This window comes from Oppia nitens, unplaced genomic scaffold (assembly GCF_028296485.1).
Source record: "Oppia nitens isolate AA-2021 unplaced genomic scaffold, nextdenovo-longstitch-racon4-pilon3 scaffold38_pilon_pilon_pilon, whole genome shotgun sequence".
NCBI classification, from domain to species: Eukaryota; Metazoa; Arthropoda; class Arachnida; order Sarcoptiformes; family Oppiidae; genus Oppia; species Oppia nitens.
The window spans coordinates 168,419-195,767 of NW_026533219.1; the positions used below are offsets into that span (position 1 = coordinate 168,419).

Sequence of the window (27,349 nt, forward strand, 5' to 3'; positions counted from 1 at the left end):
TTGATATTATTATTATTTGATTTAATTTTTTTTGATTTGATTTATTATTATTATTAAAACTAAAAACATTTCACAACAAAAACAAATTATAATTAGGATTTAGTGATACAACAAAACAAAAACAAAAAAAAATAATTTTTAATTCAATTCACATTTCCATTACAATTATTATTACTATTATTATTATATAAATATCACTAATAAAAAATAATAATTTATAGTTATATATATATATATATATACAGTATATTATCAATTATATAATCTATATATTATATAAATATATTAAAAAAAAGGTCTTATAATAAATGAGAAAATAAAATCATTCATTTGTTACTATTATTATTATTATTATTATTATTTTCGTTAATTAATTAGAAAATCTAAACTTTTAATTTATGTAATGATAATAAACTTAATTCTAAATTATAAAACTTTCTTAAAAATAAATAAATAAATTTAAATAAAAAATTTCAAAATATTAAATAAGTTTATAATATATTAATAGATTTTATTACTCAATTAATTAATCAATTATGAAATTATACAGGGTCAAAAATTTTGTTATATATTAGTATATTATATTTGATTAGTTATTATTATATATTTAAATAGTTGTAAAATTATTCAAGGTTATTTTTTTTACTAATATTAGATAGCCAGGTCAAGTTTTAATTTACATACTAAAAGTTAATTAATAATTTCAGTCAGTATTGTTGGGGAAAATTTATTTTGTACCATCAATTGCCATACATATCTTACATGTGCATATATATATATATTTGAAATTATATTTATTTTTAAATATTTATATTTTTAAATATATATATATACAGTAGAATATATATATATTAATTTAATTACAATTTAGGATTAATATAATTTTAATAAAATATAAAAATGATAAAATATATTATATAATACAAAACAAATTCAAAAAACAAATTACGGTATATATATATATACAGTCGATGACAAAATTGATGAACGAGGTTTTTTGTGTATATCTTTAGAATGGAAATGAACTAGAACAAAAAAAAATTTTTGCTACTATTATTTATTGGGACGGTCAGTTTGGTATTGCCACTTTTTTTGTAATTGGGCACAGGTATGCAAGGACAGGGATGGTCAATATCTCGAAAACTATAATAGATATTAAAGTTTTATAAATTGCTAATTATACTAAATCTGATAATATTGGACACGTGTTTTGGCATTTTTAATTTTATTGCAAAGTATTCAAACAAAATTAATTTTTTTGTTGCAAAAATCAAAATTTAAGAGACCATATCTTTTAAACGCATCATTATATCATGATTTAGTTAATTGATTTAAATTCTATATTTTAGTACTAACAATTCATCTATACATTAAATTTAGTTAGCTTGTTTAGTTTTTTAAATATTTGTAAATTAATTTTTTTCTATTGTAATTATTTATAGATTTTGTTATCAATGTTATGTAATAGAAGACAATAATTAGTACTTAATTACAATAGAAAAAAATTAATTTACAAATATTTAAAAAACTAAACAAGCTAACTAAATTTAATGTATAGATGAATTGTTAGTACTAAAATATAGAATTTAAATCAATTAACTAAATCATGATATAATGATGCGTTTAAAAGATATGGTCTCTTAAATTTTGATTTTTGCAACAAAAAAATTAATTTTGTTTGAATACTTTGCAATAAAATTAAAAATGCCAAAACACGTGTCCAATATTATCAGATTTAGTATAATTAGCAATTTATAAAACTTTAATATCTATTATAGTTTTCGAGATATTGACCATCCCTGTCCTTGCATACCTGTGCCCAATTACAAAAAAAGTGGCAATACCAAACTGACCGTCCCAATAAATAATAGTAGCAAAAAATTTTTTTTGTTCTAGTTCATTTCCATTCTAAAGATATACACAAAAAACCTCGTTCATCAATTTTGTCATCGACTGTATAATATAATATAGTAAACACAATAGCTTATTGATAACAAATATTTTGTGCATGATAAATATTTTTGAAATTTTTTTAATAAATATTACTAAATTTCAAAAAAAAAATATTTAATAAATATGACAAATAATAATAATTCAATTGATATTAATCTAACATTAAGTTGTATTAAAAGTGAATTCAATGATTTGTCACTATCTAATGATTATAATACACAATAGTAAGTCATATATATATATATATATATATATATATATAATTTTCTAATTAAAATTAGTTAAGTAATAAAAATATTTATTATTATTTAATTAAAAGCCAAACTAATATATTGAATCGGCCGCCGCAGTCGACAAGTGGCCTATTGTCACAAGATTTGGTCAACACTATGGTGACCAACATTGACGGTTTGTTTCGTGAATTGTGGCACATATTTAACGGATTGCCATACAATAGCCATAAGTATGTAAACCATTTAATTAACTATTATTATTATTATAACTATTACTATATTATAATAATAATAATAATAATATTCTGTGTGTATCTACTATTGTATATATCATTATAATAATATAGTGATTATATTGTATATCTAAATAATTACTATTACATACATTCGAGATTATATAAGATATTATTATATAAGACTTATTGGTATTTATTGATATATATGTTTGATATTATTTTTATCTGATATTATTATTATTATTATTATTATTATATGGAAAGCAAATTAACATCAATATACAGTTTTTTGAGACCTAATATATAGTATATTTATTATATATAGCCATCACTTCAATAGATTAATAGTATACAAGGGTTTGGTTTTTATAATAGCAAATAGAGTACAGAGTATTCAATGATGGGATTCATCCATACATTCATACATTCATTCATTTATTTATTACTAGGTTTTTGCACATCCATTGCATGTCTTATATATATATTATAGATATTTATGTGTGTGTTATATAAGAGTTTTTTATATTATATATATATATATATAGATTTATTTTTTTCTAAATTTATTTCCCATTATTTTTTTTAATAGACAGAGATATCAGGTTTCGCTGATTATTACTGATTTGACAAAATTGTGGTCAAAATATTTGCACTTAATGGCCACCGATGATGATAATCGGCTTAAGAAAGTTTCCGGAGAATTGAAACGAATGTTTACTAAGTTTTCAGCAACTTATTGGGGAAACTTTCAAAACATAATGACCAACGACACAGATTATGAACGGTATGTGCTCTCTCTCTCTCTCTCTATGTCTCTCTCTCTCTCTCTCTCTCTCTCTMTGTCTCTCTCTCTCTCTCTCTCTCTCTCTCTCTCTCTCTCTCTCTCTCTCTCTCTCTCTCTCTCTCTCTCTATGTCTCTCTCTCTCTCTCTCTCTCTCTCTCTCTCTCTCTCTCTCTCTCTCTCTCTCTCTCTCTCTCTCTCTCTCTCTCTCTCTCTCTCTCTCTCTCTCTCTCTCTCTCTCTCTCTCTCTCTCTCTCTCTCTCTCTCTATGTCTCTCTCTCTCTCTCTCTCTCTCTCTCTCTCTCTCTCTCTCTCTCTCTCTCTCTCTCTCTCTCTATGTCTCTCTCTCTCTCTCTCTCTATGTCTCTCTCTCTCTCTCTATGTCTCTCTCTCTCTCTATGTCTCTCTCTCTCTCTCTCTCTCTCTCTCTCTCTCTCTCTCTCTCTCTCTCTCTCTCTCTCTATGTCTCTCTCTCTCTCTCTCTATGTCTCTCTCTCTCTCTCTCTGTCTCTCTCTCTCTCTCTCTCTGTCTCTCTCTCTCTCTCTCTCTCTCTCTATCTCTCTCTCTCTCTCTCTCTCTCTCTCTCTCTCTCTCTCTCTCTCTCTCTCTCTCTCTGTCTCTCTCTCTCTCTCTCTCTCTCTCTCTCTCTCTCTCTCTCTCTCTCTCTCTCTCTCTCTATGTCTCTCTCTCTCTCTATGTCTCTCTCTCTCTCTCTATGTCTCTCTCTCTCTCTCTCTATGTCTCTCTCTCTCTCTCTCTATGTCTCTCTCTCTCTCTCTCTCTATGTCTCTCTCTCTCTCTCTCTCTCTCTCTCTCTCTCTCTCTCTCTCTCTCTCTCTCTCTCTCTCTCTCTCTCTCTCTCTCTCTCTCTCTCTCTCTCTCTCTCTCTCTCTCTCTCTCTCTCTCTCTCTCTCTCTCTCTCTCTCTCTCTCTCTCTCTCTCTATGTCTCTCTCTCTCTCTCTCTATGTCTCTCTCTCTCTCTCTCTCTCTCTCTCTCTCTCTCTCTGTCTCTCTCTCTCTCTCTCTCTCTATGTCTCTCTCTCTCTCTCTCTCTCTCTCTCTCTCTGTCTCTCTCTATGTCTCTCTCTATGTCTCTCTCTATGTCTCTCTCTCTCTCTCTCTCTCTCTCTCTCTCTCTCTCTCTCTATGTCTCTCTCTTTATCTCCCTTTCCCTTTGCCTACCGTATCCTTGATATCGACTTCTACTATATAGTCGTCGTGTCTGATGATGAGGTCATTCCTCCTCAAAATAACTGTACGCTCTTGTAGTGTACGGCTCACCGGGATATTGATAGGACTGACTGAATAATAATAATTTTAAATTTTTTTAAAATCATAAATAATAAACATTTTTTTTTTTTAGTATTAACTATCATATCCATCACATAAATCAATGTGTAAACAGAATGTACTGTCTTATTAATAAAAGACCACCCTTCCGGCAAGTCCCGCCCCCACACCCCAAGACCACCCTTCCGGCAAGTCCCGCCCCCACACCCCAAGACCACCCTTCCGGCAAGTCCCGCCCCCACACCCCCAGGCCGGGGCACAAGCGGCAAATGTGGCCCTCGATGGTGCGCCTATTCAGGCCCAAGCATTTCCTTTTCAGGCCCCGGCAGGTTCGTCGACTCAGGGACCCACCCGTTAGGGGGGTTCAAATCGGAACCGACCCCCCGAGTCTATCAAGACGTTTAAATTAATTAAAATATTACATTAAAAAAGTCATTACAAGTAATTCAAGTCATACATACCGTTCCTCATCGATGACATCTCCATTAACTTCAATACATTTGATACACAATACGCCCGTCCGGCCAATGGGTTATAATTACCGATAATTTTTTTTGTTGGTCTCTTAATCGGGAAATTAATTAATCAATCAATTGATTACATCATTTGACAACAACTATACCTATATTGACGACTAAATTAATTAATTAATTAATTAAAACAAACAAAAATTAATTAATTAAAACAAACAAAAATTAATTAATAAACTATTTAATTAATTTTCATTCATAAAATTACAATTATATTATTGATATTATTATTTGTTTTCTTTCATTTATTATTATTATTATTAAACAAAACATTTCACAAAAATTATAATTAGGATTTAATGATACAACAAAACAACAACAAAATAATTTTTAATTCAATTCAAATTTCAATTACAATTATTATTATTATTATATAAATATATTTAAAAAAAAGTCTTATAATAAATGAAAATAAATCATACTATTATTATTATAATTATTATTTTCGTTAATTAATTAATTAATTAGAAAATCTAAACTTTTTAATTTATGTAATGATAATTAACTCAATTCTAAATTATTATATTTTTTAAAAATCCTAAATATGATTGCAATATATATATATATATATATATATAATTTATAATAAATTTTGATTTGATTTTATTTAAAATTTTCTATTGTTTTATTTAAATTAACTAAATATTTTTGAGCACTTACCTGGCTTAAATAATTATAACTTATTTTAGCATTTATTTGCTTTAATATATATTTTTGTCAACATTTTTATTGTTGGTTAATATTAATATATATACAGTATTGTATTAATTTAAACTAATTTAATCAAGTTATTTTTATCTACTAAATCAATTTTTTAATTAACCAATATTAATTAATTTTTTTTTGTTTAAAAAAACGTTTATTAATATTTTATTATTTTATTTTAATAGTAAGATATTTATTTTTACTATTATTTTTTTGATACAACAATTATATCATATAAATTAACAAATAATAATAATTTAAACACAATTCACACAATTGTTTACAATTAATAATAATAATAATAATAATCAATGATTTCTAATATTTATAATAAATTATGAAAATTTTTATTATATATATATTTAAAAAAAACTTATCGACAGATATATAACAACATAATTAAATGAAATTAATTTAAAAAAAAAACTTATTATCCGTTTTTTATTTTTATCTATCGATGATAAATGAATTTGTGGCCAAATTTTGGTCAATTATCGGCTGCTGTTGTTGTAGTGTTTGTTGCGATGATAATTGTTGTCCAACTCTTTGTTGCCGATTATTATTATTGGGTTTTTCACGACAGTATCGTTTATGCGATGGCCAGTCCCGCTGCTGACACTGTGTACCGCAATATCGGGTCAGTTGGCAGCGGCCACATATCGAAAATTGTTTCGGTTCACTCTCAAGCCGACAACACGGACCGTAATGACACTCATAATAGGCCATATCGTCTGATTAGGAAAAAAAATTAAGTAAAATACTACCAAAAAACTATCGGTACCGTAAAATCGTGTTTTATTTCCCATATGGAATTTAACAAAAAAACTCGCATTTTTTACCTCCCTCCCCCTCCCTGGTAAATTAAACTAGTATGTGGGGAAAAGCAAAATTTGGTGGGGGGAGCGGGGGTTAATATAGGGAACTGTAATGACCAATCTATTTAACAGTATGATCTATTAATTACTGGTATATTTAGATATTTAGATAACCCCGGTAATTAGTTATAATAACAATGTTCTAACAATAAACATTGTTATAACTAATTACCGGGGTTATTAAATATCTAAATTAAAAAATATATATAAAAAACGAGGGGAGGGGAAATTATTATTCAAAAAACTATATTTTTCTTATGGGAAAAAAACTCGCATTATTTCCCATGACTTTTCCATATTTCCATATGGATATAGAGAAAACACAATTTTAAACGGTAAGTCATTCATACATACCGTCCTCAACGATGACATCTCCATTAACATCCATTGATTTGATAGTACTGTTGTCTAATTGTAACTATTAATTAATTAATATAAAAAATAAAAATAATTAATTGATAACAAACAAAAATTGTTTGAAGTGATAATGTATTGGTGGGGAGGGGGAGGAGGGGTAGGCTTATGGTACGGTATGACTATTACTACTACTACTACCCGGGTATGACTATTACTACTATTACTACTACCCGGGTATGACTATTACTACTACTACTACCCGGGTATGACTATTACTACTACTACTACCCGGGTATGACTATTACTACTATTACTACTACCCGGGTATGACTATTACTACTATTACTACTACCCGGGTATGACTATTACTACTATTACTACTACCCGGGTATGACTATTACTACTACTACTACTACCCGTACCTCTGTATGGATGTGTTCGGGCGGCAACTGTTGAATGGCTGCCCAGTATAGTGTCATTTGATGATTATTTGGTGATGACTTGTTTTGCGGATTTGATTGTTGTTGTGGTTGTTGTTGTTGATGGTGTTGGTTCTCCTGCTGATGGTTTAACTGTTGTTGTTGGTGGTGGTGGTTGTGTTGTCTCAATAGACAGTTATACCAGAGATGAGAGCCGTCGCCGATGGGAACGACACACAGATTGTCCAGACGGTTGTCCATCGATATACAGTTACGATGGACGACACGTGTCCGATGGGGTATCGGTCCGTAGTGTGACTCCCAGATCAGGTCCTGGAGATAGCGTGCAGTCGTCGATTGGCGGCCTCCCCGACGCTGTTGGCCATTGGCGGCGGTGGTGGTAAAGGCTACGGCATATATGACGGCACCGTTACCATTGCGGTCGATCTCCAAGCGAGCCTTAATTATTATGATATTTAAGATAATTAGATAATTAATTTTATTTTTAAAAATGATATTTAGAAAATTTGTTGAAATAAATAATAAATTAATTGATTTTTTTCTTAATATAAAATATTAGAAAAATTTATTTAAAAAAAATAAATATTATTTCAATTTATATGATTGAATAATTATATATTTTATATATAATAATAATAATATTTTTTTTATATAAATTTAATGTCAAAAATATGACATTTAGATATATTATTAATAATAGTAAAATTAAATTTTTATTTCCTATATTTTGCATTTTATTTTATAAATAATAATAATAATAGTTAATTGTTTTGGCAATAATTGCATGAATCAAAATATATTCCTAGAATTATATTTATTTATATATATATATATTAAATAAATTGTTAATCGATTTAATACAACAACAATAATTATAATACCATATAATAGAAATCTATTATTATTTTCTACTATTATTTGAAAAAAATGTATATAAATTAAAACAAATCAATGATAGTAAACAACAAAAAATCTACAATTTATTATAATGCAAACAAAATTTTTTTATTTATTATTTATTTCTACAAATATAATCATTTTTTTTGATAAATATTATTTTATGTATATATATATAATATATGTTTTTTAAAAATAAATAAATAAATAAAAACTTACTTCAAAACTATACTCTCGGGCCAACACAATGTCTCGTTCATCTAATAGCGTATATTTGAGCTAAAAAATAGTTAAAATAATAATTAATATTTTTATGATAAATCAATTTATGTTAATTATTTTTTATTAAAAAAATAAATATTACTATTATTAAATGTAATTAAATAAATTATATACATTCAATTATACAATTATGTATATATATTCAATATAAATAACTTAATTATCTTAATGTAAAGTACAGTAATAATAATAATAATAATATATCGTATTTAATAAAAATAATTTTTTTAACATAAAATTCATAAACAATATGAGAAAAATAAATTAAAAAAAATTATTCTATTATTAATTTAATTTATTTATCTTTAATTATTATTTTTTAAATATATATATATAATATATATAAACACCAAATATAAATCTGAAAACGGGATTTTAATTTCTATCAAATAATCAATAATAAAAAATTTTTTGTTGTTGTTGTTGTTGTATAATATTGTATATATTATTATTATTATTATTATCATAAACAGTACTAATATATTAATGTTTGTTTAGTGTTTATAAGTTAATCAATAGCTCTCTCTCTTTCTCTCTTTCTCTCTTCTCTCTCTTTCTCTCTTCTCTCTCTCTCTCTCTCTCTTCTCTCTTTCTCTCTTTCTCTCTTTCTCTCTTTCTCTCTTTCTCTCTTTCTCTCTTTCTCTCTTYTCTCTCTTCTCTCTCTCTCTCTCTCTCTCTCTCTCTCTCTCTCTCTCTCTCTCTCTCTCTCTCTCTCTCTCTCTCTCTCTCTYTCTCTCTYTCTCTCTCTCTCTCTYTCTCTCTCACTCTCTCTCAATCACTCACTCACTCGTTTGATGAGAGAGAGAGAGAGAGAGAGAGAGAGAGAGAGATGCCTTCAAAACATATGACAAATGGGTTAGCATTTGAAGTGTATGTCTATGTAATGGTATGGCAATTGATCCGACCGTTTATTTTTTTTTTTGGATCAATAAGACATTATTATTTGCCAGTGTTTAGGGTTTCTTCCCAAACACCAAGACTACCTACCAGTGCCAACAAATACATAATATAGTAGTAGTAATAGTAGATAGCATACCGTATATTACAGTGCCTTTTTTCATACCCCTCCTCATAAAAAAAATCCATCTAATGTTAGGTTAAATTTTGCGATATATACTGTATATTATTATTATTTTTTGTACCGTAACTACACTATACAATCATACATATATTTATAGTGAAAGTAAGTAAAAAACTAACGGTTTATACATTGAAATAATAATAATAAAAAAAATAATGGGAAATAAACTTAGAAAAAAATCTAGAGATACACTATATATATTTTTGCCACATATATATATACATACAGTATATATATATATATAACACATAAATATCTATAATATATATGACATGCAATGGATGTGCAAAAACCCAGTAATAAATAAATAAATGTATGGATGAATCCCATCATTGAATAATCTGTACTCTATTTGCTATATATAAAAACCAAACCCTTGTATAATATATATTAATCTATTGAAGTGATGGCTATATATACAGTATATATATGCTCTCAAAGTTTGTTATTTTTTTTGGTCATACATTAAGGCATCTAATGATAATAATAATAATAATAATAATGATGAAGCCTTAAAGTCGATTAGCAATTGAGATATATATATATATATATATATATATATATCAAAAGATATTATATTATAGTATATCGTGATTATGATAAATATTCATAAGAGATATAAAACTGTATATAAATTTATTTATATTTATATATATATATATAATAAATATACTGTATATTAGAGCTCTCAAACAACTGTAATATTGACATTAATTTGCTTTCCATATAATAATAATAATAATAATATCAGATATAAAAAAAATATCAATAAATACCAATAAGTCTTATATAATAATAATCTTATATAATCTCGAATATATGTAATAGTAATTATTTAGACATACAATACAATCAATATATTATTATTAGTATAGTATTTATTATAATCATATATATACAATAGTAGATACACATACACAGAATATTATTATTTTATAGTAATAATAATAATAATTCATTTTTATTATTATAATAAATTAATATAAATTAGTTTTTTTTTGTGTGTGGATATTATTTGTTAGCAATATATTCTAGTATACAATATATATATGCCAAAAAAACCAATAGTTGATTAAATTATATTATTATTATTATTAACTATTATTATTTATTATTATTATTGTTAGTATTAACTATACTAGCTAAAATATTAAAAGTTAAAAATTATCATTTATAATAATTTTGTATTTAGTAAATTCAAATACTATATGATATTGAATTTTTTATGTATACTTTTATATATATATATATATATATATTGAAAATAATCATGTATTTATATTAACATAATAATAATAATATCATATATAATACGGTAATATCAAATTGATAGATAATAAATTTTTAATATTTATAGTATTGAATTATTTGAATTAAAAATTTTTTTACAAAAAATTTTATTTTATTGGTATCAACTTTAAAAATTTTTTTTTTAAAAAAATTTTAAAGGCAAAACAAAAAAATATCAAATCAAAAAATCATTGATAAAATAGAAATAAAATACCATTAAAAACATATAAATAAATAAATATATATATATATATATATATATATATATATATATATATATACAGTATATATATTGGGTTATCAAACAAAACAGTGAGACACCAAATGTATGGATCAATTTGGATGTCTGGTCTCTCAAAACATATATATATATATATTATCAACGAAAGGGCAAAAAACTTTTTGTCTGCAATTGATTTTTGTAAACCATTTTTATTATATAAAATTTTTATATTACTGTATAAATATATATATATATATAGTATAACACTGTACTATACTGTACTATCATATATATTAATATATATATATATATATATATTCTATTATAATATTAATATAAAAGTTTAATAAAACGATATTAAATTTTTATTTATAGTATATATAAATTATTAGATTATTATATATATATATATATGTAGAAAATATATTAGATATTTTAATTGTCATTGAAACTAATTAATTGTCATAAACACATGCACACACATATACACACACACATACACACACATACACACACATACATACACATACATACACATACATACACATAGATACATATACATATATATATATATATACATATATATATATATATATATATATATATATATATATATATATATATACTGTATATATTGATATAAACTAATTTTTAATATAACTTAAAATAATAGTAACAAATCTCTCTCTCTCTCTCTCTCTCTCTCTCTCTCTCTCTCTCTCTCTCTCTCTCTCTCTCTCTCTSTGTGTGTGTAATTAATAATAATGCATATAATAAATCATTTGGATATTTGAAGTTATAATAAAAAAACAACAACAATTGTTTCAACAATGATTTTCTGTTAAGTCAGTGACCATTATATATGTACAGTAACTATGATATAACCAACAAAAAAATATATATACCGTATAATATACATTATAACCTAAGAGTACCAGATATTGTTGTTGTTGTTAAATAAGTTAATAAAAAATACATTAAATTATATACTAAATACAGTACTTATATAATGTACTGTATATTAACAAAATGTACAGTCAGTCAGTCAGTCCTACTATCATCAGCCGAGAGAGAGAGAGAGAGAGAGCGGCGTACACTTCAAGAGCATATACTGTATATATATATATATATATATATATATATACAGTCATTGAGGAGGAATGACCTCATCATCAGACACGACTATATAGTAGAAGTCGATATCAAGGATACGGTAGGCAAAGGGAAAGGGAGATARAGAGAGAGAGACAKAGAGAGAGAGAGAGAGAGAGAGAGAGAGAGAGAGAGAGAGAGAGAGAGAGAGAGAGAGAGAGAAAGTCGATGGGTTATAATGAAATTGAGCATGATCATTTTAGAAAATTTACTACATAGTACATAGTACAATACATATAAATTAAATTTTACAAACAAATTTAATTTATTATAATAATAATAATAAAAATAAATAATTTAATTTTTACATTACCAATACATAGAACCTGTATTTTTTTGACAGTATATATACGGTATATAACTTATATACAGTATATATATATATAAGGTATATAACTTATATACAGTATATATACGGTATATAACTTATATACAGTATATATATATATACGGTATATAACTTATATACAACAGTAACAAAACAATATATGATTTTATTTATATATATATATATAAAAAAATATTAATAAAACATATTATAACCAACCTTTCCGGCTACCCGTCCTAATCGTACGATACCAAGTTTGACGCCGATTGGCCACAATTCGGCGGCCGTCTGGCCCGATGCTGATGATGAGCCGTCAGCCGATAATTGATGATATCTTGATGTCGATGATTGACTTAAGTCTTTCATTATTATTATGATTATGATTATTATGTGTCAATTATTTTTAGCTAAAAAAACAAATATATAATAATTATTATAAATATATATATATATCTTAACCGACATTCACTTGAAAGTTATGTCAATGAAAATGAATAAAAATAAAGAGAGAGAGAGAGAGAGAGAGAGAGAGAGAGAGAGAGAGAGAGAGAGAGAGAGAGAGAGAGAGAGAGAGATCTGGCATAAAGTCAGATATGAATAGTACTGTATATATATATATACAGTGAGTATAATATAATTAGCGGATGACAGCCCTCAAGTTGTTTGACCTACCAGTGCCTCAATTTAGTTAGCCTTGAAAAATAAAATTAAAGATTTTTATATTATTTATATATATACACAATACTATATATAAATTGTTTAACAAATAAATATATATACTATATATATATATATATATATAGAAATGTCAAAATTATTTTGAACTAAAAATTTTATTTTATTTGTTTCAAAATATACATTTTTTTCAGGCACTGGTATCTCAACAACAACAACATTTGATAGGCATATACTGTATATACAAAATAACAATTTGCTATAACCTAACCACCAAAATATAAAAATACATGAGAAAAAAAACCAGTGTTTTATTTCATACAAAAAAAAGGGGGAGTTATATACGGTATATAAAAAAATATATATATATATAATAATATAACAATAAAAAAATATATATATATTAACCAACAAAAATGTTGTCCAACTTCTTAATAGACAACAACAACAATAGGATAGACCCTTCAAAATGGATAGTCATATATATATATATATTTAATGGGTATCTAACATATCAATTGTTAAAAAAAACTTTAAATTTTATATTATTTTAAACTAAAAATAATAATTACAATTTACTAACTTGACTACAGTATACTTGACATTAAAAAAAATGGTATTAAAAATATATAAATAAATAAATATTTAATTGTTTTTTTTGACATTTAATTTGTTTATTGCATGATATGGAAGAAAAATATGAAATGATTTTACATTAAAAATAAACAATAATAATAATAATAATAAAACACTAATAATAAATAATATTAATTAAAGTTTTTATTTTGAAAACTATTTGAGAAAAAATATAATTTAAAATTAAATAAAAAATTGATAATCAAAATAGTAAATTAACTAAAATAAAAAAATTAAGATAAAATTATTTAAAAAATTAAATTATATACAGCATTAAAGTTAACTTTTTTATATATATAAATATAATTAAGTGATAAAAAAACTAATTTTATCATATTTTTAACAACTATAAAAATATGATAAATAATTGACATTGAAATTCAAACACAATTGACAAAAAAAACAATATTATAACTAATAAAATAAAAAATTGACAAAAAATAAATATATAAATAAATACAAGGAAAAAAAGTTTTAAATATATATATATATATATATATATATATAACAACTAATACTTATATAATAAATAGATTGAAAATTATATATAGATATTAATATCTATCATATAATAACAATAATAATAATAATAATAATAACATAAAATTCAACACAAAAAAACTAAACTTACATTTATGTGAGAAAATAGTAAACTTTATTTTTAATTTTATTTTTGTTGGTTTGGATATTATATAGTTGTGTGTCAGTGGCCCCACAAATATACAGTATATGAGAGCAGTAGCAGCAGCTCAGGTATGATGGTGTGAATCCAACAACAATAACACCAACAAAAATATATATATATATTTTGTATTTACAGTACCGAACCTCACACACACACAGCACTTGGACTTTGAGATACAGTCACTCAGGAGTTGTCGGTATTTATATATCAGATATATATATATATATATGAGAGAGAGAGAGAGAGAGAGAGAGAGAGAGAGAGAGAGAGAGAGAGAGAGAGAGAGAGAGAGAGAGAGGTTTTATATATATATGATATATAGTATATGTCTCTCACATACAGAGAAAAATCCAATTCAACATCTGTTTCATAGCACAGACACTTTGAGAGACACTGTAACACTGTATATATAATATACACCATAGACATAGACACCGGGGTTATATACTGTACTACCAGTGCTATGCTATTCGGACACAACAACACAAACACCAACCAACAAACACCAGAGTGCTATTGACTCGCGTGAGTGACACTACCACTACTACTACAACAACTACTACTACTAACACCACACCTCTGGATTCAGTGCAGAGCCGTATCTAAAAGCTCTCTCTCTCTCTCTTTCTTTCTCTCTCTCTCTCACTCACTCACTCACTCACTCACTCACTCGACATAACTGAGCGCTGTGAACTCCAGTTCCCCTCCTCATCAAACACACACACACACACACATAGACACATACATACACACACTTACATACATACAATTACATACATACATACACATACACATACACATACACATACACATACACACACTTACATACATACACACACATACACACACTTACATACATACATACACACACTTACATACATACATACACACACTTACATACATACACACACACACACATACACACTCAAAGTAGTAATAGGTTTTAATTCATTGATTTTGGGAGTGCATCGGAAAGTTTAATGCCCAACAGTTTTCCTTTAGATATACACTTTATGTTTGTATGGTATGGTATGTGAGAGAGAGAGAGAGGACAGGCGGTGGCAGATACACAGTGGCGGTGGTGTCGGTGTTCACAATACAAACACTTTGTATTTTAGGCGCATCAATACAATGGGATTTTTAACTATACTTTATAAATATTACGATATATATACAGTACTGTATATGAGGAGCACTCTATTGGATCGGATCAATGGTTTAGTCAAAACCTAATCATGTTTTTTTGAAACTGAAAAAAATAAAAATTTTAAATAAGTTTAATATTGACTGAAAAAAATTATATGTTATTTTGTGACTGTATTTTATAGTGGTTAGTAACACTAACTTAGTGTGTGTGTGTGTATGTATGTGTGTGTGTGTGTATGTATGTGTGTGTGTGTGTATGTATGTATGTATGTGTGTGTATGTATGTATGTATGTATGTATGTGTGTGTATGTATGTGTGTGTATGTATGTGTGTGTATGTATGTGTGTGTATGTATGTGTGTGTGTGTGTATGTGTGTGTGGTGTGTGTGTATGTGTGTGTGTGTGTATGTGTGTGTCTGTATATGTATGTGTGTGTGTGTGTGTGTGTGTGTGTGTGTGTGTGTGTGTGTGTGTGTGTGTGTGTGTGTGTGTGTGTGTATGTATATGATTATGCATGTATGTATGTATGTATGTATGTATGTATGTATGCGTGTGTGTGTGTGTCTTAAAGTTTTAAACTTTTATCAATTTTACCTAGCTTATATTTATATATATTTGATACACTATTTATAACTTATTAGTCAATAGCAAACTTATACTGTATATAAAATATGCATTTTATTAAAATAAATAACTAGTAAAAAATAATTCATGTTTTTTTAAATAACAAAAAAATATTCAAATTAGTTGTTTTTTAAAAATTATATTTTAGCATAACTATAAATATTAGAAATTAAAAAAAATAAAAATAAATTTATACCGCATATTAAACATACAAAAAATAAATGTAAATATATAAAAATATTATTAGATTATTAAATAAATATTATTTTTTTTTTAAAAAATTATATTAACTGATTTAAACTTTAGTTTTTAAAATTTTTTTTAATATAAACAAGTACAGTATTTTATCATAATTATTATCATAACTACAGTATTATTGATAATTTATAAAATATTAATAAATTTTTTGTTTAATTGATTAATAATTTAATGTCAAATAATTCAATTATCAATTAAGATTTAATAAAACAAACAAATAGATTATTATTAAGTTTGTTATTTTAATTGATAATTAATAACAATAACAAGTTGTTTGTAAATTATTTATTATTTTTAATAAAATAATTAATTAGAATATAATATTAATTATTTATTATATTAATCAAAAAAAAATAATTAATTTTATTTATTTGTTTTATAATTAAATTGTATATTAAAAAAAATTAATTCAATTAAAAAATAATATATTATATAATTTTATTACTATATATACTGTACTATAAGTTTCATTAAAAATAGTGGTAAAAAAATTATTTATTATTTTATAATAAATTTATTTATTAAAAATTAATTTTAATTAATTAATTAGTGATATTAATCGTCAAACGGCGGCAAACCATACAGTTCGGGCCTAAAGTCCAACAAAGTGGCCAATATTTGGGTAGCGTTTTGCTGGCGACATGGCCAGCGCGAGTCGGGTACCATAACACACTGCATGCCGGCCGCACGGGCGCCGTCCACACCCAGTCCCGAATCTTCGAACACCAGACAACCGTCGGGTTGGGCCGGAGTCGGTCGGAAACGTCGGGCCGCAGCCAAATAGATATCCGGGTGCGGTTTCGGCCGTTCGACTTCCGGATCGTCCCGACTCATGACTATATGATGAAAGTTATGGCCGACACGAAAAAAATCCCGATATCTGGCCGTTTTTATCTCGAACGACATAACCGTACTGCCCGTAGCGATGGCCATCGGTATCCGATGTCGATGCAAATGTTTGACCAGTCGTTCGGCGCCCGGCATCAGCTCTACCCGACGCATCTCATCTTCGTAGATGTCTTTCTCCAATAGTCTAAACTCCTGTACGGTTATCGGTATACCTGTTTCATCGATGATTACTTGTATGCCTTTTTCAACTTCCATACCCAACACCCGTTCCTGTAGTTCACGGCTATAGTCATTGACACCTTTAAACCCCAACAAACAAACACACACACAATAGAGAGAGAGAGAGAGAGAGAGAGAGAGAGAGAGAGAGAGAGAGAGAGAGAGATTATAATAATTTTTTTTAAAGTTTAATTGCTAATAAATTTTTTTTAKAAAATAWATTTTTAAAAAAAATTAATTATATATTTAGTTGTTTTGCATAAACACTAGTTTTGTTTTTTTAGTAAAAAAACTTATATTAAAATAATTGAACCGTTATTTTAGGTAATTAATTATTTTTTTTGTTTTTTGAGGGGTATTATAGTTTTTTGTTGGTAAATACCGGTTCATTTATTAATACAATTACAATTTAAATCCATAATTACCGTATCGTTTCAATAGTATGGCTATTGATTTGGCAAAAACAATCTCACTGTTGATTAGCAAACCGTCCAAATCAAAGATGACATGACTAACCGGCCGATAGTTATTTTGTGACATATTTTAGTTAATTAATTATTTAAATKATATATATATATATAAAACTAAACCAACAATTTWWAAAAAAAATTGAAAACTAACAACAAAATTAATTTTCCTCAAACTTTTTTGAGTGCAATTCAATTACTAAATCAATTCAAAAAAAACAAACAAACAAAAAATATTTAACTAAATTTTATGTTTAATGTGTATGTAAAACAAACTAAACTAATAATATATATTAAGTATAAATTGATAAAGTAGTCTATGAAAAAAAATACTAATAATCATCTGATGATTTAATGATCATTTAATAAAAAAATAAAAATTTTGTCGATTAGCTAGCACTGGTATGTATGTGTGTGTGAGCTAACTGTCCCCCCCTTATTAATTAATTAATTAGTGGCCTTCGATTGGGTTTCAATCGGAAAGTTATGTATTTGATATATTTAAACTGTATGTATATGTCATCTATAGATATTGAAAAACAAATTTTATTTTTTTATATTTTTTGATTATTGGTTATACATATACAGTATATATAAAATAAAATTAGTGATAAACAACAAAATGTTATCATTTAAACAAATTGATTAAATATTTGATTAATCAATATATTCAACAATATATTCAACAGTTTTATTTTTTTTATGATATTTGTTTTTTTTATTACTCTCTCAATGAAATAGATTGTTATATATTGATATATATATATATATATATATAATTAAAAAAAAACTAATTGGAAATTAATAAAACAAAATATTTAATATAAAATATTTTTTTTTATTAGATATGTTTAGCTAATAATTAGATATCATTGGCCAGTAGTCTCATTACCAGAGATATAAAAAATATGACTTTTGGACTGTCATTCCTCATCGCATACACACATGTATGGGCACCGGTATGTCTGATCACACGTTTTTTTAAATGACATTTTTTGATTTTAATATATAAATATAAAAAAAATAATCATTTTATTGATAGATATTTATTTAATATATTTTTTTAATAAAGCAAACAATTGATAAATTCATAATTAACTATATATTGAATATTAAGTAACAAAAAAATAAATTCAATTAACGTTATATCTATTTTAAAATTTTTTTTTTTTAATTTAAGCCAGGTAAATTAATATATAGCTTAATTAAATGTTTTAAATCATTAATAGTCATCAATTTATTTATAATCAAATTTATAACAAATTATTTATTATAACAAAATAATTGAATTGATTATAAAATTATTTTCTATAATAAAAATTTAGTATAAATTAATTTTAGTCGTTAATTTTAAAATGATTTTTAAAATTTTTTTTTATTGATTTTTTCAAAAAATTTATTAATGATATTTATTGATGATTATACATAAAAAAATATTTAATTTTTACAATTATATATTTTTTTGTAAGCATATACAGTATATATTGATATAACATTGAAAAGCAAGATAAGTAAAAAATGATTTTTTTTAAAATATATAATTAATGCTAATTTTAATTGAATTTAACTAAATTGCTATAAAAATGTTTGTTTGATTTTTTAATAAAAATAACAATCAATTGTTTCTACATATAAAGCATTTAAACACAAATTTTTTTGCATATTTTTTTCATATTTATGATTTTACATTTATATTTTAATTATAGTATTTATATTTATTTATTATTATTTCAGTAATTATATATTGATTTTTTTTTATAAATATAAACCATTATTATTTTTTTAAAATAATTATTATAATATAACATTTAACTAATAACTATAATATCAATTATTATTAATTAAATATACAGTATATATATATATATGATTATTAGCTTAAAAATATATAATAATAAATTTTAAGAAAAAAAACAAACAAACAAATTAAAAAAAACACGTTTTTTTATAAAACGTTACGATAATTATTAATTATTTTTTTTAATTATTTAATAGTAATTATAATGATTAATTAAAAAATATATAATAATTATAATAATAATAACTAAAATTTAACTAATATTTTCAAATATATATATAAAAAACCCCATTATATTTAATGACAATAATAATAATAATAATAATTAATTTTTTTAAAAACAATAGCAATGTTGTTATTATTGCTGATCGTCGTCATCGTTAGGACTGGTAGGCGAATAGGTCGGACTGGTCGGCGAGTATGTAGGACTCGTTGGCGAGTACTGAGAGCCGCCCCGCGGACTGGTCGGCGAATATGTCGGACTGGTTGGCGTATAGTTCGGCGATGTAGGCGAATATGTGGGCGATGTTGGCGAATATTTCGGCGACGACGGACTATACGATGGACTGGTCGGCGTGTATTTCGGTGACGACGGCGAATAGTTGGGCGATGTAGGGGAATAGCCGGGACTGGCACCGCTATAGTTGGGACTGGTAGGCGAATACGAGGGACTGGTCGGGGAATAGCGCGGCGATGTCGGCGAATATTTCGGTGACGCCGGCGTATAGCGCGGTGATGACGGACTATACGATGGGCTCGTCGGCGAATATGACGGGCTGGCCGGCGAGTATTTCGGCGACGACGGGCTATAGGTGGGTGAGCCGGGAGAATAGGATGGACTGGTGGGTGAATAAGACGGCGACGACGGGCTATATGATGGCGAAGTCGGCGAATAGGACGGCGATGTAGGGGAATATGATGGCGATGTTGGAGAATAGGATGGACTGGTGGGTGCGTAGGAGGGGCTGCTGGGAGAGTATGACGGACTGGTTGGAGAATATGAAGGACTTGTTGGCGAATATGACGGACTGGTTGGAGAATATGATGGACTTGTTGGCGAATATGACGGACTGGTTGGCGAATAGGAGGGACTGGTAGGTGAATATGAGGGCGATGTTGGAGAGTATGACGGACTGGTTGGTGAGTAACTGATAAAATAAAAATAAATAATTAATTTTGTATTATATTTATAATAAAAAAAATATACTTACGAAGGACTAGTAGGTGAATATGACGGCGATGTTGGCGAATAGGATGGTGAGGTCGGCGAGTATGAGGGACTGGTTGGCGAATATGACGGACTGGTAGGTGAGTAGTTGGGACTGGTTGGCGAATAGTTTGGAGAAGTGGGTGAATATGATGGGCTCGTCGGCGAATACGATGGACTTGTCGGACTGTATGTGGGACTGGACGGACCCACTCCGGGAGACATCGGTGCATAGGCCGGTGACGACGGCGAATAGGATGGCGATAGCGGGCCGTGCGGTGACGGTATGTATGGCGATGATGGAGAGCCAGGCGAACCGGGTTGCGGTGACCAACCGGGTGAATAGCCGGGCGAGAAGCCGCTGGCATCGGATGCGGCAGACGGCGAAAAACCGGCCGCATTGGGCGTCATTCCTAAACCGAGTCCCGGCGACCATGCCTGGCCGTAAGCTGGAGTGGCTCCCTGTCCCCATGGAGTCATCTGGGGTGTCATACCCGCCATTGATGGCGAATCGGCACTACCGAAAAATATGCCGGCACCTGTTAAAATAGTTTAATATAAAATAATTAATCGGTAAATATATAGTTACGGTAAAACAACATTAGACTACTACTACTACTACTAACCCATAGTTCCCATTCCGGGCAAATTTGTAGGTATTTCGATACCCTGTTTACACTTATCGGGATCCAAGAGCATACCGAACGCACCGGTACCCATTTTGGCCAACTGTCCGACAATAATACATTCGGATACACCTTTCAAATGGTCAACTTCGGCGTGTTGTGCGGCATCGATCAGCACATCGACAGTCTCCTCGAAAGAACAGCGCATCAAACAGCCGACATCCTGTCTGTTGATACCGTGTCGAGTAATGGCCATCAGATGACCTTTGGCCGTCATTACGTCGCACAGTAAGGCCAAGTGTCGATAGTTGACATACGAACCGTCGAAACTGATTACGTGATTCATCTCTTTTTCGACCGCTTTCCGGACGGCTTCGATACCCAATGTGGCAAATATTTCGCAAATATCATTGGAATAGGTTCGAGCAGGATCTACATCACGTTCCGACAGTACACGCATCAGTGATGTACCATCAGTTTCCAGTAGCCATTCGGCAATGGCCTTATAGTCGCCGGTTTCGGTAACCATTATTTTCTTTTTATTATCAGTTGTCGGTAAATGCATATAGACTTTGGCAATGCTTTCGATTCCCTTTTAAAAAACAAATTATTAGTTTTTTTTTTTAAAAAAAACTTAAGATAATTGTTGACCAGATTCGGTGATCACACACTAACATACCTGTAGTGTAATATCAGACAACATTGACGACTCGATACACCGGAGGAATACGTCGTCTTCCATTTTGTCCACTTGTTCTTCTTCTTCCATTTTTTCGTCGCTATTCATAATCCGAATACGAAGTATTAGTTTCTCGGCGTTGTCGTCGTTGAATATACAGTTAAGATCGTCGCCAAAACCGGCACTAATTTTTTCGGCAATCGCTTCCATCGTTAGCTTCTTGTCGGTCATACGTTTGCGATCCAATTCGATACGCAAAAGCCACGGACTGATACGGGAAACGTCGAAATCAGGCATTTCGTAGTAAACGTTAACAAACTCTTGGTCTTCGATGATGACACTGTTTAGCGGATCGGGATCGTAATAGATGGCCGTATTGGCGGTCACCTTACGTAGGGTTGTATGCTCGAGACGGCACAATACGTCTTTGGCTTTTTCGGCATCCCTGGCGGCCGCACCCTTCAAGAAGACCGTCAGTGACGGTGTTTTCGGTTTTTTCGATATATTAATAATTTCTTTCAGCCGCGGAACACCTAGGGTTACGTTTTTGGCCGATACGCCGGCGTAATGGAAAGTATTCAGTGTCATCTGAGTGGCCGGTTCGCCGAGCGATTGGGCGGCCAACGCACCGACCATTTCGCCCGGCTGTACCTGCGATTGTTGAAATCGGGTTTCGATTTCGCCGATCAACCAGTCGAACGCTTCGGACGACAACCGATCGGATTCGGTAATCTTTTTCGAACAAAGTGTCGATCGGAGCAGTGCCCGAAACAGTAGGGTTGCATTTTTATTGGCCTGTACCGATAGGCGATCTTCGCCGGGTACTATTGTCAATCGGCTGACCAGTGCTTCGACACCGTCGATGACTTTCAGCGGCGACAGATCAGTTTGGCCGCGAAGATTTACGTGAAATATTTTCTGCGCATTCCATATCATACGATTCAGATTGCATGGCATCACTACCTTGGAGTCGCCGGTCGGAAATATGTCGCGCAAAGTGTCCCGATCGGTACGTATGCGATCCCATTCCTGTTCGAGTTCCGACAGTGAGGACGAATTGCCGAGCAGTTCGCGGACAACGTCTTCGGTAAATATTCTGCCGGTAAAACAAAACACAATAAATAAAAACCAAAACTAATAATTTGAATGAAAAAAAAAATCGCTTACTTTCGTAGATATCGTTCGTTAGAGGCGTCAAACTTGAACTTATCTTTCAGTGCCTTATTGTTTGGCTTAAGTGTCGGTAAATTTTGAAACTCAACGGCACCGCCATCGAGTCCGTCCTCACCGTAACGCAACTGAATTACTTGGCCATTGGAATTTCGTACGGTTCCGTCGTAGGTAACCATTACCGATTCCATAGCTTTGATCAGCCGTCGTTGAATATAACCGGTTTCAGCCGTTTTGACGGCGGTATCGATGAGACCTTCGCGACCGCCCATCGAATGAAAGAAAAACTCGGACGGTGTCAGACCGGCCAGATAAGAGTTTTCGACAAAACCGCGCGATTCGGGTCCGTAGTCGTCCTTAATAAAGTGCGGTAGAGTTCGCTTACGAAACCCGAACGGTATTCGTTTGCCTTCGACGTTCTGTTGGCCGACACAAGCGATAACCTGCGATATGTTAATCTTCGAGCCTTTGGCACCCGAAACGACCATCGATTTGAAATTGTTGTTTTCGGACAGAGATTTCTGAGCCGAAGCACCAGTTTTGTCGCGAGCGTCGTTCAGTATACGATTGACTTGATTTTCAAACGTTTGTCTCAGTGTATTACCCGGTGTCGGATCCAGTTCATCGTTGTGCGCCTTTTCGATCACTTCGATCACATCCTGTTTGGCTTTTTTGATTGTTTCCTGAATTTCCGTATAGGTCTGCGGATCGGCAAACGTATCGCCAATACCGATACTGTGGCCTTCGAGTAGTAGCCAATTGTTGACAACTGTTTGAATGTGACCGTAGAATAGACCACAAATTTCGTGTCCCATTTCGTTGAATACGACATGCAATAGACTGCCGGCCGCTTTACCGACAGTTTTCGAACAAACAATACCCGATATTAGTTCGCCGTGTTCTATGAGTATACGGGTATCGCCGGGCGATATCCACTTATAGGGACCGTCATCTTCATCGTCTGGATGTGTCGAATGTGTACGAATCAGCGATACGGGTCCCGGTATGATCAACGAAAACAGCTGCTTGCCTGTCCACAATGGTTTCGGTTTCAATATGGCCGGCATCGGCATCTTTCCGTTCCAAATCGGCAAAAACATCAACAAAGTCATCATCTGTTCCTTATCGAGGAATACGTCACGTTTGGTCATTTTGCGTACGGCCGTCAAGGTGTCCTGGACGATACCCATTACGGGTTTATTACTTTGCGGGGTAATGATGTTACGCGGGACCATGGCCAGCTGTTCGATTTCGGCTTTAGTTTCCAGCGACTGGGGTACATGCATATTCATTTCGTCGCCATCGAAATCGGCATTGTAGGGCGTGGTTACCGATAGGTTCATCCGGAATGTTGACCACGGCAACACCCGTATCCTGTGGCCCATCATAGACATTTTGTGTAGGGTTGGCTGCCGATTGAATACGATAACATCGCCATTACGTATGTGTCGTTCAACTTTGTAGCCGTACTGTAGATGCAGATCGGATGGTTTCGGATGAAATCGCAGATCAATACGTTCGCCATTGTCCCGAATGATGTATTTGGCTCCGGGATACTGGTTATGACCTTTGCGTACCAGTTCGTGCATCTGTTCGATGTTAAATGGTGTAACAATTTCGGGAAATGTAAGATTCTGGGCTATACTACGGGGTACACCGATTTCGTCGATACGTAAATTAGGATCGGGCGTAATGACCGTACGGGCGCTAAAGTCGACACGTTTGCCCATAAGATTACCGCGAATACGACCCTCTTTCGACTTTAGTCGCTGTTTGATTGATTTCAGTGGTCGACCAGATTTTTGTTGAGCTTTCGGTATACCGGGTATATCGTTGTCGACCAGTGTGGCCGCATGATACTGAAGCATTTTGACATTTTCGGCAATAATATGTGTGGCCGCACCCGACTGTTCGTTACGTATGAGTTCGTTATTGCATTTGACAATATCGGATATCTTATGGGTCAGATCGTCCTGATTGCGAGCCGAACCAAACATTACGACTGCCGGTCGTACGCACAGCGGCGGTACCGGCAGTACTGTAATGCACATCCAGTCGGGTCGGGCATACTTCGGATCCATACCGAGCACCAGTACTTCCTCGTCGGTAATGTGTTTGAATATTTCGTGCACTCGTTCGGCGGTCAAAAAGATTTTCTTCTCCTGAGAATCTTCATTGAGATGTTTCCATTCGGCGGTCAATTCGAGTCCTACTCGCCTAATACTAGGCTGATATCGACCGCAACCTCCGTGACTGTTCAACTTTTTCATCTGATCGCCATTATTGTCATCGTTGCCGTCGTTTTTGTTGATATCCATGTCTTCGCCGCCTAAATAACAAAAAAAATCAATTAGTTTTCGATACAGTGGTCATCGATGGTAACCCTCTATCTCTCTCATCCCTACATACCTTCGCAAATGTTTTTTCCTTTACAAAGATCGTAGACGTGAGCCAACCGTTTCCTGGGATTGCCTTTCGTTTCGTTGATAATCTCTTTGATCTTCGGATTGGTGGGTGATATCAACATTTTTGAACAATAAAAACAAACGCAACGAAGTGTTTTGATAATCTTTGTCAAAAAGCCGATATGAAACACGGGTTTGGCCAGTTCGAGGTGACCAAAATGACCGGAACATTCGGTCATATTGCCGGCGCAAGTCTGACATCGGGATATCCGATCGATTACGCCCTGACGCGGATCCATTAGGCCGCCCAACTTTGGCCGTCCATTTTCGTATATCTCGGGAAACTGGACACCGCCGTCGGTTACGGACATTCGGCGAATCTCGTCCGGACCAAGTATACCGAACTGGACACGTCGCGGGTCGCGTACCGGCGCTTTAGAGTCGTTGGTTATTATGCCGGACATCGTAGGCCACTAGTAGTAGTAGTAGTAGTACTGCTGACCCGATTGATATTTGACAAACCAAAGTGGTGGACACCCGCTTACCACCCGATTGTTGTTGTGTGTGTGTGTGTGTTTGATCCGATTACTGGCCAATTGGTGTGTTGTTATCTCCCGATTGTTGTTGTTGTGTGTGTGTTTGATCCGATTACTGGCCAATTGGTGTTATTATCTCCCGATTGTTGTTGTTGTGTGTGTGTGTTTGATCCGATTACTGGCCAATTGGTGTTATTATCTCCCGATTGTTGTTGTTGTGTGTGTGTTTGATCCGATTACTGGCCAATTGGTGTGTTGTTATCTCCCGATTGTTGTTGTTGTTGTGTGTGTGTGTGTTTGATCCGATTACTGGCCAATTGGTGTGTTGTTATCTCCCGATTGTTGTTGTTGTTGTGTATGTGTGTTTGATCCGATTACTGGCCAATTGGTGTTATTATTATTATCTCCCGATGTTGTTGTGGTTATAATAGGACTGTTTGTTAGGACACTATTGATAGGTATATATACTTTAAACACTTGATGTTTGAATCCAATCAATCAATCAATTGACTGATTGATTGATTGATTGTTGTTATTGTTGTTGTTTTTGAATTACAATTAACTAAATAATAAATAATCAAAAAATTCAATTAAATTCAGTTAATAATGTGGTTATAGTGTCGTATATATATATAATAGCAGTCAATGCGCTTACTATACACTAACACTAACACAACACTAATGGCTATTATTGAATGGTATTGTGTGCGCCA

General features: G+C 30.7%; 4 protein-coding genes across 4 annotated transcripts; 1 reads left to right on the forward strand and 3 right to left on the reverse strand.

Annotated features, from left to right (window-relative positions):
• Nucleotides 1-2,132: 2,132 nt before the first annotated feature.
• Nucleotides 2,133-4,853, forward strand: LOC128957170 (uncharacterized). The gene is made up of 5 exons (XM_054302893.1): nucleotides 2,133-2,177; nucleotides 2,273-2,416; nucleotides 3,012-3,206; nucleotides 4,569-4,683; nucleotides 4,746-4,853. Exons 2-5 carry the CDS (start codon nucleotides 2,343-2,345, stop codon nucleotides 4,851-4,853), a joined length of 492 nt encoding a protein of 163 aa, XP_054158868.1. The 5' UTR covers nucleotides 2,133-2,177; nucleotides 2,273-2,342.
• A 1,324-nt stretch (nucleotides 4,854-6,177) lies between these two features.
• LOC128957171 (zinc finger MYND domain-containing protein 19-like) lies at nucleotides 6,178-14,672 on the reverse strand. Its single transcript, XM_054302894.1, has 6 exons — nucleotides 14,598-14,672; nucleotides 12,875-13,062; nucleotides 8,519-8,578; nucleotides 7,385-7,840; nucleotides 6,960-7,023; nucleotides 6,178-6,461 (listed from the first exon to the last, which is right to left on the reverse strand). The coding sequence occupies exons 2-6, from the start codon at nucleotides 13,019-13,021 to the stop codon at nucleotides 6,178-6,180; spliced, it is 1,011 nt and encodes a 336-aa protein (XP_054158869.1). The 5' UTR covers nucleotides 13,022-13,062; nucleotides 14,598-14,672.
• A 2,467-nt stretch (nucleotides 14,673-17,139) lies between these two features.
• Nucleotides 17,140-18,455, reverse strand: LOC128957198 (probable pseudouridine-5'-phosphatase). Its single transcript, XM_054302920.1, has 2 exons — nucleotides 18,174-18,455; nucleotides 17,140-17,828 (listed from the first exon to the last, which is right to left on the reverse strand). Exons 1-2 carry the CDS (start codon nucleotides 18,286-18,288, stop codon nucleotides 17,236-17,238), a joined length of 708 nt encoding a protein of 235 aa, XP_054158895.1. The 5' UTR covers nucleotides 18,289-18,455; the 3' UTR covers nucleotides 17,140-17,235.
• Nucleotides 18,456-20,303: 1,848 nt separating this feature from the next.
• On the reverse strand, nucleotides 20,304-27,349 carry LOC128957209 (DNA-directed RNA polymerase II subunit RPB1-like). Its single transcript, XM_054302939.1, has 6 exons — nucleotides 26,105-27,349; nucleotides 23,693-26,024; nucleotides 22,526-23,621; nucleotides 21,847-22,438; nucleotides 21,225-21,759; nucleotides 20,304-21,161 (listed from the first exon to the last, which is right to left on the reverse strand). Exons 1-6 carry the CDS (start codon nucleotides 26,562-26,564, stop codon nucleotides 20,372-20,374), a joined length of 5,805 nt encoding a protein of 1,934 aa, XP_054158914.1. The 5' UTR covers nucleotides 26,565-27,349; the 3' UTR covers nucleotides 20,304-20,371.

What these genes read in the sequence shown, in the direction of transcription:
- LOC128957171 (XM_054302894.1), bottom strand. Translation starts at nt 13,021, where the DNA reads ATGAAAGACTTAAGTCAATCATCGACATCAAGATATCATCAATTATCG. An exon ending in CCCGAGAGTATAGTTTTGAA is followed by an intron (nt 7,841 to 8,518) that starts GTAAGTTTTTAT and finishes ATAATAATTAAG; the next exon opens with GCTCGCTTGGAGATCGACCG. An exon ending in CCGAACACATCCATACAGAG is followed by an intron (nt 7,024 to 7,384) that starts GTACGGGTAGTA and finishes ATTAATTAATAG; the next exon opens with TTACAATTAGACAACAGTAC.
- LOC128957170 (XM_054302893.1), top strand. Translation starts at nt 2,343, where the DNA reads ATGGTGACCAACATTGACGGTTTGTTTCGTGAATTGTGGCACATATTT. An exon ending in TTGCCATACAATAGCCATAA is followed by an intron (nt 2,417 to 3,011) that starts GTATGTAAACCA and finishes TTTTTTTAATAG; the next exon opens with ACAGAGATATCAGGTTTCGC. An exon ending in AACGACACAGATTATGAACG is followed by an intron (nt 3,207 to 4,568) that starts GTATGTGCTCTC and finishes TTTTTTTTTTAG; the next exon opens with TATTAACTATCATATCCATC.
- LOC128957198 (XM_054302920.1), bottom strand. Translation starts at nt 18,288, where the DNA reads ATGTCACAAAATAACTATCGGCCGGTTAGTCATGTCATCTTTGATTTG. An exon ending in CATACTATTGAAACGATACG is followed by an intron (nt 17,829 to 18,173) that starts GTAATTATGGAT and finishes TGGGGTTTAAAG; the next exon opens with GTGTCAATGACTATAGCCGT.
- LOC128957209 (XM_054302939.1), bottom strand. Translation starts at nt 26,564, where the DNA reads ATGTCCGGCATAATAACCAACGACTCTAAAGCGCCGGTACGCGACCCG. An exon ending in AACGAACGATATCTACGAAA is followed by an intron (nt 23,622 to 23,692) that starts GTAAGCGATTTT and finishes TTTTACCGGCAG; the next exon opens with AATATTTACCGAAGACGTTG. An exon ending in TATTCACCTACTAGTCCTTC is followed by an intron (nt 21,162 to 21,224) that starts GTAAGTATATTT and finishes TTATTTTATCAG; the next exon opens with TTACTCACCAACCAGTCCGT.